Genomic DNA, 15,000 nt, shown 5'->3' with positions numbered 1-15,000 from the left:
CAGCAAAGGATTCTGGGTAGCGAAGGGTCCTGGGTCCGAGCTCGCAGCAAAGGATTCTGGGTAGTGAAGGATTCTGGGTCCGAGCTCGCAGCAAAGGATTCTGGGTCCGAGCTCGCAGCAAAGGATTCTGGGTAGTGAAGGATTCTGGGTCCGAGCTCGCAGCAAAGGATTCTGGGTCCGAGCTCGCAGCAAAGGATTCTGGGTAGTGAAGGATTCTGGGTCGGAGCTCGCAGCAAAGGATTCTGGGTCGGAGCTCGCAGCAAAGGATTCTGGGTAGTGAAGGATTCTGGGTCGGAGCTCGCAGCAAAGGATACTGGGTAGTGAAGGATTCTGGGTCCGAGCTCGCAGCAAAGGATTCTGGGTAGTGAAGGATTCTGGGTCGGAGCTCGGGGCGAAGGATTCTGGGTCGGAGCTCGCAGCAAAGGATTGTGGGTAGTGAAGGATTGTGGGTGCTACATGTTAGGGTCCGGGGTCTGCTCCGGGGTCTTTAAGGCAACTCGTCAGCGAGCAGCAACGACACGCAGCAGCACACTGAGAGGAGCATTCATATGACAGTGTGTGCTTCTATATACGCACATACATGGTTACCGTGGAAACGACTGGAGGGAAGAGTCCAAACAAAGGTCCGGACCGGCCGTCTGCACGCACGGTCAGTCCTCAGAGAGTCAGCTGATGGACCGACACCAGTGTTTAACATTTAGCTCGCTGTATGTACATAAATACAGATCCAGGTTCCTGTGAGTCCTGATTCATCTGTGTGTGTGTGTGTGTGTGTGTGTGTGTGTGTGTGTGTGTGTGTGTGTGTGTGTGTGTGTGTGTGTGTGGTCAGCGTCTGGTCCGCTCAGCGCTGCAGTGGCGAGGTCCGGCCAGCAGGCGGCGCTGTGGCTCCGCGGTGGGAAGCAGGACGGCAGCTCGATGCTCAGAGGAGACGAACAGGAAGAGGTCTCACTCGGCTTTCTTTATGAAGATCTGAGAGGAGACACAACACAGAACCAGAACCAATTAGAACCAGTTAGAACCAGAACCAATTAGAACCAGTTAGAACCAGAACCAGTTAGAACCAGTTAGAACCAGTTAGAACCAGTAAGGACAGTAAGAACCAGAACCAGTTAGAACCAGTTAGAACCAGTAAGGACAGTAAGAACCAGAACCAGTCAGAACCAGTTAGAACCAGTCAGAACCAGTCACAACCAGAACCAGTCAGAAGACAGGAACCAGTCAGAACACAGGAATCAGTCAGAAGACAGGAACCAGTCAGAACCAGTCACAACCAGTTAGAACCAGTAGGAACAGTCAGAACCAGAACCAGTAGGAACAGAACCAGTCAGAACACAGGAACCAGTCAGAACACAGGAACCAGTCAGAACAGAACCAGTAAGAACAGTAAGAACACAGGAACCAGTCAGAACAGTAAGAACCAGTCAGAACACAGGAACCAGTTAGAACAGAACCAGTCAGAACAGTAAGAACACAGGAATCAGTCAGAACAGTAAGAACCAGAACCAGTAGGAACCAGAACCAGTAGGAACCAGTCAGAACACAGGAACCAGTCAGAACACAGGAACCAGTCAGAACACAGGAACCAGTCAGAACAGAACCAGTAAGAACAGTAAGAACACAGGAACCAGTAGGAACCAGTAGGAACCAGTCAGAACCAGAACCAGTTAGAACCAGAGACATCACAGGAAACAGTAAGAACACAGGAACCAGTAGGAACCAGTCAGAACCAGTAGGAACCAGAACCAGTAGGAACCAGAACCAGTCAGAACAGTAAGAACCAGAACCAGTAGGAACCAGAACCAGTCACATGGTTGAGTTTATGTGTCAGGGTTAGGGTTAAACTAACACCCGTCCAGATGTTTTAGTATTTATATTTAAAGTCAGCTGATGTTGCTCATGAATAATTAATAAGATATAAAGTAATAATCTCTCTGATGAGACTCTCGGCTCCGTTCAGACGCTTCACGAAGGAAACAGAAGTTAAACTTTATGGTTTAATAAAAATATAAATTTATAGAGTTTTGATTTTATGAAACTGAAACTGAAGCAAAGTGAAACACAGAACCTCTGATTTCCTCACTTCCTTCCCTCCTCCCTCCCTCCTCCCTCCCTTCCTTCCTTCCTCCTGTCCCTCCTCCCTCCTTTCTTTCGTTCCTCCCTCCCTCCCTCCTTTCCTTCCTTCCATCCTCCCTCCCTCCTTTCCTTCCTTCCTCCTGTCCCTCCTCCCTCCTTTCTTTCCTTCCTCCCTCCCTCCTTTCTTTCGTTCCTCCCTCCCTCCCTCCTTTCCTTCCTTCCATCCTCCCTCCCTCCCTCCCTTCCTTCCTTCCATCCTCCCTCCTTTCTTTCCTTCCTCCCTCCCTCCTCCCTCCCTTCCTTCCCTCCTCCCTCCCTCCTTTCCTTCCTTCCCTATTCCCTCCCTCCTTTCCTTCCTTCCTTCCTCCTGTCCCTCCTCCCTCCCTCCTTTCTCTCCTTCCTTCCCTCCTCCCTCCCTCCTTTCCTTCCTTCCCTATTCCCTCCCTCCCTTCCTTCCTTCCTTCCTCCTGTCCCTCCTCCCTCCCTCCTTTCTCTCCTTCCTTCCCTCCTCCCTCCCTCCTTTCCTTCCTTCCCTATTCCCTCCTCCCTCCTTTCTTTCCTTCCTTCCCTATTCCCTCCCTCCCTCCTCCCCTTCCTTCCCTATTCCCTCCCTCCCTCCTCCCTCCCTTCCTTCCTTCCTTCATCCTGTCCCTCCTCCCTCCTTTCTTTCCTTCCTTCCTCCTGTCCCTCCTCCCTCCTTTCTTCCCTTCCTTCCCTATTCCCTCCCTCCCTCCTCCCTCCCTCCTTTCCTTCCTTCCTCCTGTCCCTCCTCCCTCCTTTCTTTCCTTCCTTTCCTTCCTTCCCTCCTTTCTTTCCTTCCTTCCCTATTCCCTCCCTCCTTTCCTTCATTCCTCCTGTCCCTCCTCCCTCCTTTCTTTCCTTCCCTATTCCCTCCCTCCCTCCTCCCTCCCTCCTTTCCTTCCTCCCTCCTGTCCCTCCTCCTTCCTTTCCATCCTTCCCTCCTTTCTTTCCTTCCTTCCTCCTGTCCTTCCTCCCTCCTTTCTTTCCTTCCTTCCTCCTGTCCCTCCTCCCTCCCTCCTTTCTTTCCTTCCTTCCCTATTCCCTCCCTCCCTCCTCCCTCCCTCCTTTCCTTCCTCCCTCCTGTCCCTCCTCCTTCCTTTCCATCCTTCCCTCCTTTCTTTCCTTCCTTCCTCCTGTCCTTCCTCCCTCCTTTCTTTCCTTCCTTCCTCCTGTCCCTCCTCCCTCCCTCCTTTCTTTCCTTCCTTCCCTATTCCCTCCCTCCCTCCTCCCTCCCTCCTTTCCTTCCTCCCTCCTGTCCCTCCTCCTTCCATTCCTTCCCTCCCTCCCTCCCTTCCTTCCTTCCATCCTCCCTCCCTCCCTCCCTTCCTTCCTTCCCCCCTCCCTTCCTTCCTTCCTTCCATCCTCCCTCCCTCCCTCCCTCCCTCCCTCCCTTCCCTCTTTCCTCCCTCCCTCCCTCCCTCCCTTCCTTCCTTCCCTCTTTCCTCCCTCCCTCCCTTCCCTCTTTCCTCCCTCCCTCCCTTCCTTCCATCCTCCCTCCCTCCCTCCCTCCCTCCCTCCCTCCCTTCCTCCCTCTCTCAGAGACGAACACTGACTCTGTTCATAACTCTGATTACTTTTACTGGGGATTTCCACTGGGTCCGTCAGCGGCGCGGAACGGCTGTGCTACGGTTTAGCTCCGTCCTCTGCCCGGCGTCAACTCACACCGGGAGCGTTACAGCAGCGGACCGGAGCATGCTCTGGGAGAGAAATCTGCCTTTTAAAATGATGTTGCACTGTTAATACAGTAATTACGGCAGCACAATCAAACCCGAACGAGAGCCTTTAGTCTACAGTAATTATTGTAGTAGCAGCACAACTAAACGGCCCGGTTTTGTTAACTTGCTCAATTTTGGTTGATTTGGTAATTTTCTTAGATTTATGTACTTATCCCATCTGTCAGTAGGCTACGTAGCTAGATGGAGTCTTTATCTGACTGTTTTATTCATGTTTGTTGCTGAAATACGATCGGGAGGCTGCACGGGTTGTTTTATTTTGAAAAACGGAAGTTTTATTTTGCTGATTCAGTGTCGGACTTCCTGTCTGGTGCAATCTGCTCTGTTGAGCTTGTCGCGAGTTGGCAACGGCTCCGTCAAAAATAGAAATGCTACCTATTGATAGCGCTGCGGCGCGGGAGCCGCTGCTGAAACGTTCCCGGTGGAGATACTCTCATTGATTATAGTGTTACCTATCAGCTCCGGTGACCGCGGCGCAGCTGTAACGCGCCGCTGCCGGACTCAGTGGAAATTGGGCTTTAGAAATGTTTCTTCAGTCATGAGACTCGTAAAGACAGAGAGACTTTGTCCTCAGCAGCTCGGAGGCAGAGGTCAGAGGTCAGAGGTCAGGGGTCAAAGGTCAGGAGTTAACGCTCAGAGCTTTTCATGCCACATTCTTTCTACCAGAAGAAGAAAACATGTTTATGAAGCTTTAACATCGACGAGATAGAAACAGCTGATTAACCTTCCTCTCCTCCTCCCTGTCTCCTTCTTTCCTCCCTCCTTCCCTCTTTCTCTGCTCCCTTCTCCTTCCATACTTCCTTCCTTTCCTTCCTTCTTTCCTCCTTCCTTCCTTCCTTTCCTTCCTTCCTTCCATCTCTCCTTACTTACTTCCTCTTTTCCTCCCCCTTTACTCTTTTCTTTCATTCCTTCCTTCCTCCTTTCCTTCCTCCCTTCCTTCTTTCCTCACTTCCTTCCTTTCCTTCCTTCCTGCCTTCCTTCTCTCCTTACTTACCTCCTCTTTTCCTCCCCCTTACTTTTTTCTTTCATTCCTTCCTTCCTTCCTTCTTTCCTCACTTCATTCCTTCCTCCCCTCCTTCCTTCATTCCTTCCTTCCTCCTGTCCCTCCTCCCTCCTTTCCTTCCTTCCTTCCCTCCCTCCTTCCTTCCTCCTGTCCCTCCTTCCTCCTTTTCTTCCTCCCTTCCTTCTTTCGTCACTTCCTTCCTTTCCTTCCTTCCTTCCCTCCCTCCCTCCTTCCTTCCTTCTTTCCTCACTTCCTTCCTTCCTCCCCTCCTTCCTTCCTCCTGTCACTCCTCCCTCCCTCCCTCCCTTCCTTCCTGTAATCTATTAAACTTCTCCAGAAACCCTCTGACTCCTCCACTCATCCACAGACCACTAACCCTCTTCACCTTATCTGCTGTTAGTTAAAGCTTTAGTTAACCAGGTGAACCCAGTTATCAGACCGTCTCACCTCGCTGAGGATGACCCAGACCGGTGAGTCCGTGATGACAGTGAGCCTCATGGCCTCCAGCGGGCCGAAGGTAGCGTCCACTTCCCCCTCTGCGATCCCGTTCTGGAACGATCCTGGAAGAGATGAAGACCAATGGGATCAATAACCTGGTGGATCAATAACAGCCGAGCTAGCCGCCGAGCTAGCCGCCGAGCTAGCCGCCGAGTTAGCCGCCGAGTTAGCCGCCGAGCTAGCCGCCGAGTTAGCCGCCGAGCTAGCCGCCGAGCTAGCCGCCGAGCTAGCAGCCGAGTTAGCCGCCGAGCTAGCAGCCGAGTTAGCCGCCGAGCTAGCAGCCGAGCTAGCAGCCGAGCTAGCAGCCGGGCTAGCAGCAGAAAGCTCTCAGTCGTAGCGTCCATGTTTCTGGTAGAGGTGGTGACTTTGATTGACAGGTGACACTTGGTAGGGGGCGGGGCTTCAGCGTTTGGTAGCAGAGAAAGAGGTTTTACACAACTTTGAACCCTAATTACATATATTTTTTCTCCCTCCACCCACCCACCCACCCTTCTTTCTATCTTTCTATCTTTCTATCTTTCTATCCATCTATCCATCCATCCATCCATCCATCCACCCATCCATATATCTATCCATCCATCCATTCATCCACCCAACCACCCACCCACCCATCCACCCATCCATCCATCCATCATCCACCCATCCATCCATCCATCATCCACCCATCCATCCATCCATCCATCCATCCATCCATCCATCCATCCATCATCCATCCATCCACCCATCCATCCATCCACCCATCATCCATCTATTCATTCATCCATCGCTCCCTCCCCCCTCCCTCCCTCCATCCATCCCTCCATCCATCCATCCACCCACCCACCCCTACCTCCCTCCCTCCCTCCATCCACCCATCCATCTAACCACCCACCTACCGACCCATCCATCCATCCATTCATCCATCCCTCCCTCCCTCCCTCCATCCACCCATCCATCCCTCCATCCATCCATCCACCCAACCACCCATCCATCCATCCATCCATCCACCCAACCACCCATCCATCCATTCATCCATCCACCCAACCACCCATCCATCCACCCAACCATCCATCCATCCACCCAGCCACTCACCCATCCATCCATCCATCCACCCATCCATCCATACATCCATCCATCCACCCATCCATCCACCCATCCATCACTCCATCCATCCATTATCATCCACCCATCCATCCATCCATCCACCCATCCATCCATCCACCCAACCATCCATCCATCCATCCACCCAACCACCCATCCCTCCCTCCCTCCTTCCCTCCATCCATCCATCGATCCCTCCCTCCCTCCATCCATCCACCCAACCACCCACCCCTCCTTCCCTCCATCCATCCACCCACCCATCCCTCCTTCCCTCCATCCATCCACCCACCCACCCACCCTCCCACCCATCCACCCATCCATCCATCCATCCATCCATCCATCCATCCATCCAATCACCCACCCATCCATCGATCCCTCCCTCCTTCCCTCCATCCATCCATCTCCTCCTGATGAATGTTTAGTTTAGTTGTTCTGGAATAAAAGAATATATATTTTTAGAGGATGTTTCTGAGAGAGTAAAAGCTTTCTACATGACATCACACATACTCCAACACATTAATATGGAAGAAAATTAAATTCTAAATTAAGTTTCCTGCAATTTTAATATTTTGGACAAATTGCAGATTGAAGCAGATGGAGACGAGATGAGAAGAGATCATTAAAGTTATTATAGTTCATCCACAGAGAGTCTGAGTCTAACACACATCCATCCCATAATTACTGTCCAGACTCTGATTCCTTCAAAAACACCTGCAGCTTATATTAGTAAAAGTACTGCAGTATTATAGTGATGTAGTATGCAGTATTATAGTGATGTAGTATGCAGTATTACAGTAAAAGTACTGCAGTATTATAGTGATGTAGTATGCAGTATTACAGTAAAAGTACTGCAGTATTATAGTGATGTAGTATGCAGTATAACAGTAAAAGTACTGCAGTATTATAGTGATGTAGTATGCAGTATTACAGTAAAAGTACTGCAGTATTATAGTGATGTAGTATGCAGTATTATAGTGATGTAGTATGCAGTATTACAGTAAAAGTACTGCAGTATTATAGTGATGTAGTATGCAGTATTATAGTGATGTAGTATGCAGTATTACAGTAAAAGTACTGCAGTATTATAGTGATGTAGTATGCAGTATTACAGTAAAAGTACTGCAGTATTATGAGTGATGTAGTATGCAGTATTACAGTAAAAGTACTGCAGTATTATGAGTGATGTAGTATGCAGTATTACAGTAAAAGTACTGCAGTATTATAGTGATGTAGTATACAGTATTACAGTAAAAGTACTGCAGTATTATAGTGATGTAGTATGCAGTATTACAGTAAAAGTACTGCAGTATTATAGTGATGTAGTATGCAGTATTACAGTAAAAGTACTGCAGTATTATAGTGATGTAGTATGCAGTATTACAGTAAAAGTACTGCAGTATTATAGTGTAGTATGCAGTATTACAGTAAAAGTACTGCAGTATTATAGTGATGTAGTATGCAGTATTACAGTAAAAGTACTGCAGTATTATAGTGATGTAGTATGCAGTATTACAGTAAAAGTACTGCAGTATTATAGTGATGTAGTATGTAGTATTACAGTAAAAGTACTGCAGTATTATAGTGATGTAGTATGCAGTACTACAGTAAAAGTACTGCAGTATTATAGTGATGTAGTATGCAGTATTACAGTAAAAGTACTGCAGTATTATAGTGATGTAGTATGCAGTATTACAGTAAAAGTACTGCAGTATTATAGTGATGTAGTATGCAGTATTACAGTAAAAGTACTGCAGTATTATAGTGATGTAGTATGCAGTATTACAGTAAAAGTACTGCAGTATTATAGTGATGTAGTATGCAGTATTACAGTAAAAGTACTGCAGTATTATAGTGATGTAGTATGTAGTATTACAGTAAAAGTACTGCAGTATTATAGTGATGTAGTATGCAGTATTACAGTAAAAGTACTGCAGTACTATAGTGATGTAGTATGCAGTATTACAGTAAAAGTACTGCAGTATTATAGTGATGTAGTATGCAGTATTACAGTAAAAGTACTGCAGTATTATAGTGATGTAGTATGCAGTATTACAGTAAAAGTACTGCAGTATTATAGTGATGTAGTATGCAGTATTACAGTAAAAGTACTGCAGTACTATAGTGATGTAGTATGCAGTATTACAGTAAAAGTACTGCAGTATTATAGTGATGTAGTATGCAGTATTATAGTGATGTAGTATGCAGTATTACAGTAAAAGTACTGCAGTATTATAGTGATGTAGTATGCAGTATTACAGTAAAAGTACTGCAGTATTATAGTGATGTAGTATGCAGTATTACAGTAAAAGTACTGCAGTATTATAGTGATGTAGTATGCAGTATTACAGTAAAAGTACTGCAGTATTATAGTGATGTAGTATGCAGTATTACAGTAAAAGTACTGCAGTATTATAGTGATGTAGTATGTAGTATTACAGTAAAAGTACTGCAGTACTATAGTGATGTAGTATGCAGTATTACAGTAAAAGTACTGCAGTATTATAGTGATGTAGTATGCAGTATTATAGTGATGTAGTATGCAGTATTACAGTAAAAGTACTGCAGTATTATAGTGATGTAGTATGCAGTATTACAGTAAAAGTACTGCAGTATTATAGTGATGTAGTATGCAGTATTACAGTAAAAGTACTGCAGTATTATAGTGATGTAGTATGCAGTATTACAGTAAAAGTACTGCAGTATTATAGTGATGTAGTATGCAGTATTACAGTAAAAGTACTGCAGTATTATAGTGATGTAGTATGCAGTATTACAGTAAAAGTACTGCAGTATTATAGTGATGTAGTATGCAGTATTACAGTAAAAGTACTGCAGTATTATAGTGATGTAGTATGCAGTATTACAGTAAAAGTACTGCAGTATTATAGTTATGTAGTATTACAGTAAAAGTACTGCAGTATTATAGTGATGTAGTATGCAGTATTACAGTAAAAGTACTGCAGTATTATAGTGATGTAGTATGCAGTATTACAGTAAAAGTACTGCAGTATTATAGTGATGTAGTATGCAGTATTACAGTAAAAGTACTGCAGTATTATAGTGATGTAGTATGCAGTATTACAGTAAAAGTACTGCAGTATTATAGTGATGTAGTATGCAGTATTACAGTAAAAGTACTGCAGTATTATAGTGATGTAGTATGTAGTATTACAGTAAAAGTACTGCAGTATTATAGTGATGTAGTATGCAGTATTACAGTAAAAGTACTGCAGTATTATAGTGATGTAGTATGTAGTATTACAGTAAAAGTACTGCAGTATTATAGTGATGTAGTATGCAGTATTACAGTAAAAGTACTGCAGTATTATAGTGATGTAGTATGCAGTATTACAGTAAAAGTACTGCAGTATTATAGTGATGTAGTATGCAGTATTACAGTAAAAGTACTGCAGTATTATAGTGATGTAGTATGCAGTATTACAGTAAAAGTACTGCAGTATTATAGTGATGTAGTATGCAGTATTACAGTAAAAGTACTGCAGTATTATAGTGATGTAGTATGCAGTATTACAGTAAAAGTACTGCAGTATTATAGTGATGTAGTATGCAGTATTACAGTAAAAGTACTGCAGTATTATAGTGATGTAGTATGCAGTATTACAGTAAAAGTACTGCAGTATTATAGTGATGTAGTATGCAGTATTACAGTAAAAGTACTGCAGTATTATAGTGATGTAGTATGCAGTATTACAGTAAAAGTACTGCAGTATTATAGTGATGTAGTATGCAGTATTACAGTAAAAGTACTGCAGTATTATAGTGATGTAGTATGTAGTATTACAGTAAAAGTACTGCAGTATTATAGTGATGTAGTATGCAGTATTACAGTAAAAGTACTGCAGTATTATAGTGATGTAGTATGCAGTATTACAGTAAAAGTACTGCAGTATTATAGTGATGTAGTATGCAGTATTACAGTAAAAGTACTTCAGTATTATAGTGATGTAGTACTGCAGTATTACAGTAAAAGTACTACAGTATTATAGTGATGTAGTATGCAGTATTACAGTAAAAGTACTGCAGTATTATAGTGATGTAGTATGCAGTATTACAGTAAAAGTACTGCAGTATTATAGTGATGTAGTATGCAGTATTACAGTAAAAGTACTGCAGTATTATAGTGATGTAGTATGCAGTATTACAGTAAAAGTACTGCAGTATTATAGTGATGTAGTATGCAGTATTACAGTAAAAGTACTGCAGTATTATAGTGATGTAGTATGCAGTATTACAGTAAAAGTACTGCAGTATTATAGTGATGTAGTACTGCAGTATTACAGTAAAAGTACTACAGTATTATAGTGATGTAGTATGCAGTATTACAGTAAAAGTACTGCAGTATTATAGTGATGTAGTACTGCAGTATTACAGTAAAAGTACTGCAGTATTATAGTGATGTAGTATGCAGTATTACAGTAAAAGTACTGCAGTATTATGAGTGATGTAGTATGCAGTATTACAGTAAAAGTACTGCAGTATTATAGTGATGTAGTATGCAGTATTACAGTAAAAGTACTGCAGTATTATAGTGATGTAGTATGCAGTATTACAGTAAAAGTACTGCAGTATTATAGTGATGTAGTATGCAGTATTACAGTAAAAGTACTGCAGTATTATAGTGATGTAGTATGCAATATTACAGTAAAAGTACTGCAGTATTATAGTGATGTAGTATGCAGTATTACAGTAAAAGTACTGCAGTATTATAGTGATGTAGTATGCAGTATTACAGTAAAAGTACTGCAGTATTATAGTGATGTAGTATGCAGTATTACAGTAAAAGTACTGCAGTATTATAGTGATGTAGTATGCAGTATTACAGTAAAAGTACTGCAGTATTATAGTGATGTAGTATGCAGTATTACAGTAAAAGTACTGCAGTATTATAGTGATGTAGTATGCAGTATTACAGTAAAAGTACTGCAGTATTATAGTGATGTAGTATGCAGTATTACAGTAAAAGTACTGCAGTATTATAGTGATGTAGTATGCAGTATTACAGTAAAAGTACTGCAGTATTATAGTGATGTAGTATGCAGTATTACAGTAAAAGTACTGCAGTATTATAGTGATGTAGTATGCAGTATTACAGTAAAAGTACTGCAGTATTATAGTGATGTAGTATGCAGTATTACAGTAAAAGTACTGCAGTATTATAGTGGTGTAGTATGCAGTATTACAGTAAAAGTACTGCAGTATTATAGTGATGTAGTATGCAGTATTACAGTAAAAGTACTGCAGTATTATAGTGATGTAGTATGCAGTATTACAGTAAAAGTACTGCAGTATTATAGTGATGTAGTATGCAGTATTACAGTAAAAGTACTGCAGTATTATAGTGATGTAGTATGTAGTATTACAGTAAAAGTACTGCAGTATTATAGTGATGTAGTATGCAGTATTACAGTAAAAGTACTGCAGTATTATAGTGATGTAGTATGCAGTATTACAGTAAAAGTACTACAGTATTATAGTGATGTAGTATGCAGTATTATAGTAAAAGTACTGCAGTATTATAGTGATGTAGTATGCAGTATTACAGTAAAAGTACTGCAGTATTATAGTGATGTAGTATGCAGTATTACAGTAAAAGTACTGCAGTATTATAGTGATGTAGTATGCAGTATTACAGTAAAAGTACTGCAGTATTACAGTGATGTAGTATGCAGTATTACAGTAAAAGTACTGCAGTATTATAGTGATGTAGTATGCAGTATTACAGTAAAAGTACTGCAGTATTATAGTGATGTAGTATGCAGTATTACAGTAAAAGTACTGCAGTATTATAGTGATGTAGTATGTAGTATTACAGTAAAAGTACTGCAGTATTATAGTGATGTAGTATGCAGTATTACAGTAAAAGTACTGCAGTATTATAGTGATGTAGTATGCAGTATTACAGTAAAAGTACTGCAGTATTATAGTGATGTAGTATGTAGTATTACAGTAAAAGTACTGCAGTATTATAGTGATGTAGTATGCAGTATTACAGTAAAAGTACTGCAGTATTATAGTGATGTAGTATGCAGTATTACAGTAAAAGTACTGCAGTATTATAGTGATGTAGTATGCAGTATTACAGTAAAAGTACTGCAGTATTATAGTGATGTAGTATGCAGTATTACAGTAAAAGTACTGCAGTATTATAGTGATGTAGTATGCAGTATTACAGTAAAAGTACTGCAGTATTATAGTGATGTAGTATGCAGTATTATAGTGATGTAGTATGCAGTATTACAGTAAAAGTACTGCAGTATTATAGTGATGTAGTATGCAGTATTATAGTGATGTAGTATGCAGTATTATAGTGATGTAGTATGCAGTATTATAGTGATGTAGTATGCAGTATTATAGTGATGTAGTATGCAGTATTATAGTGATGTAGTATGCAGTATTACAGTAAAAGTACTGCAGTATTATAGTGATGTAGTATGCAGTATTACAGTAAAAGTACTGCAGTATTATAGTGATGTAGTATGTAGTATTACAGTAAAAGTACTGCAGTATTATAGTGATGTAGTATGCAGTATTACAGTAAAAGTACTGCAGTATTATAGTGATGTAGTATGCAGTATTACAGTAAAAGTACTGCAGTATTATAGTGATGTAGTATGCAGTATTACAGTAAAAGTACTGCAGTATTATAGTGATGTAGTATGCAGTATTACAGTAAAAGTACTGCAGTATTATAGTGATGTAGTATGTAGTATTACAGTAAAAGTACTGCAGTATTATAGTGATGTAGTATGCAGTATTACAGTAAAAGTACTGCAGTATTATAGTGATGTAGTATGCAGTATTACAGTAAAAGTACTGCAGTATTACAGTGATGTAGTATGCAGTATTACAGTAAAAGTACTGCAGTATTATAGTGATGTAGTATGCAGTATTACAGTAAAAGTACTGCAGTATTATAGTGATGTAGTATGCAGTATTACAGTAAAAGTACTGCAGTATTATAGTGATGTAGTATGTAGTATTACAGTAAAAGTACTGCAGTATTATAGTGATGTAGTATGCAGTATTACAGTAAAAGTACTGCAGTATTATAGTGATGTAGTATGCAGTATTACAGTAAAAGTACTGCAGTATTATAGTGATGTAGTATGCAGTATTACAGTAAAAGTACTGCAGTATTATAGTGATGTAGTATGCAGTATTACAGTAAAAGTACTGCAGTATTATAGTGATGTAGTATGCAGTATTACAGTAAAAGTACTGCAGTATTATAGTGATGTAGTATGCAGTATTATAGTGATGTAGTATGCAGTATTACAGTAAAAGTACTGCAGTATTATAGTGATGTAGTATGCAGTATTATAGTGATGTAGTATGCAGTATTATAGTGATGTAGTATGCAGTATTATAGTGATGTAGTATGCAGTATTATAGTGATGTAGTATGCAGTATTATAGTGATGTAGTATGCAGTATTACAGTAAAAGTACTGCAGTATTATAGTGATGTAGTATGCAGTATTACAGTAAAAGTACTGCAGTATTATAGTGATGTAGTATGTAGTATTACAGTAAAAGTACTGCAGTATTATAGTGATGTAGTATGCAGTATTACAGTAAAAGTACTGCAGTATTATAGTGATGTAGTATGCAGTATTACAGTAAAAGTACTGCAGTATTATAGTGATGTAGTATGCAGTATTATAGTGATGTAGTATGCAGTATTACAGTAAAAGTACTGCAGTATTATAGTGATGTAGTATGCAGTATTATAGTGATGTAGTATGCAGTATTATAGTGATGTAGTATGCAGTATTATAGTGATGTAGTATGCAGTATTATAGTGATGTAGTATGCAGTATTATAGTGATGTAGTATGCAGTATTATAGTGATGTAGTATGCAGTATTATAGTGATGTAGTATGCAGTATTACAGTAAAAGTACTGCAGTATTATAGTGATGTAGTATGCAGTATTACAGTAAAAGTACTGCAGTATTATAGTGATGTAGTATGCAGTATTACAGTAAAAGTACTGCAGTATTATAGTGATGTAGTATGCAGTATTACAGTAAAAGTACTGCAGTATTATAGTGATGTAGTATGCAGTATTACAGTAAAAGTACTGCAGTATTATAGTGATGTAGTATGTAGTATTACAGTAAAAGTACTGCAGTATTATAGTGATGTAGTATGCAGTATTACAGTAAAAGTACTGCAGTATTATAGTGATGTAGTATGCAGTATTACAGTAAAAGTACTGCAGTATTATAGTGATGTAGTATGCAGTATTACAGTAAAAGTACTGCAGTATTATAGTGATGTAGTATGCAGTATTACAGTAAAAGTACTGCAGTATTATAGTGATGTAGTACTGCAGTATTACAGTAAAAGTACTGCAGTATTACAGTAAAAGTACTGCAGTATTATAGTGATGTAGTTTTTAGTAATTAAAGGATAATAATAATTTACAGCTTTATTAAAACTCAGAGTCCATTAACGAACCTCATCATGTGACCGTCTGCTGTCAGAGAGATAAGATGTGTGTGTGTGTGTTACTGTGTGTGTGTGTGTGTGTCTCTGTGTGTGTGTGTGTTACTGTGTGTGTGTGTGTCT

The 15,000-nt window shown here is 40.9% G+C and overlaps 1 protein-coding gene across 1 annotated transcript in view; it reads right to left on the bottom strand.

The window, feature by feature from the left end:
• Nucleotides 1–564: 564 nt before the first annotated feature.
• mgat4b (alpha-1,3-mannosyl-glycoprotein 4-beta-N-acetylglucosaminyltransferase B) overlaps nucleotides 565–15,000 on the bottom strand; it is a gene marked incomplete at its 5' end in the record, with an annotated part of 68,445 nt that continues 54,009 nt past the window's right edge. Inside the window, 2 exons of the mRNA XM_053323719.1 lie at nucleotides 565–969; nucleotides 5,278–5,390. Of these exons, the coding sequence (XP_053179694.1) occupies nucleotides 946–969; nucleotides 5,278–5,390 (137 nt within the window). The remainder of the gene's footprint in view (nucleotides 970–5,277; nucleotides 5,391–15,000) is intronic.

The sequence above is a fragment of the Scomber japonicus genome, chromosome 8, assembly GCF_027409825.1.
Source record: "Scomber japonicus isolate fScoJap1 chromosome 8, fScoJap1.pri, whole genome shotgun sequence".
Lineage (NCBI taxonomy): Eukaryota > Metazoa > Chordata > Actinopteri > Scombriformes > Scombridae > Scomber > Scomber japonicus.
Note: the sequence above shows the minus strand (reverse complement) of the source record. Positions and strands in the feature narration are given on the sequence as shown.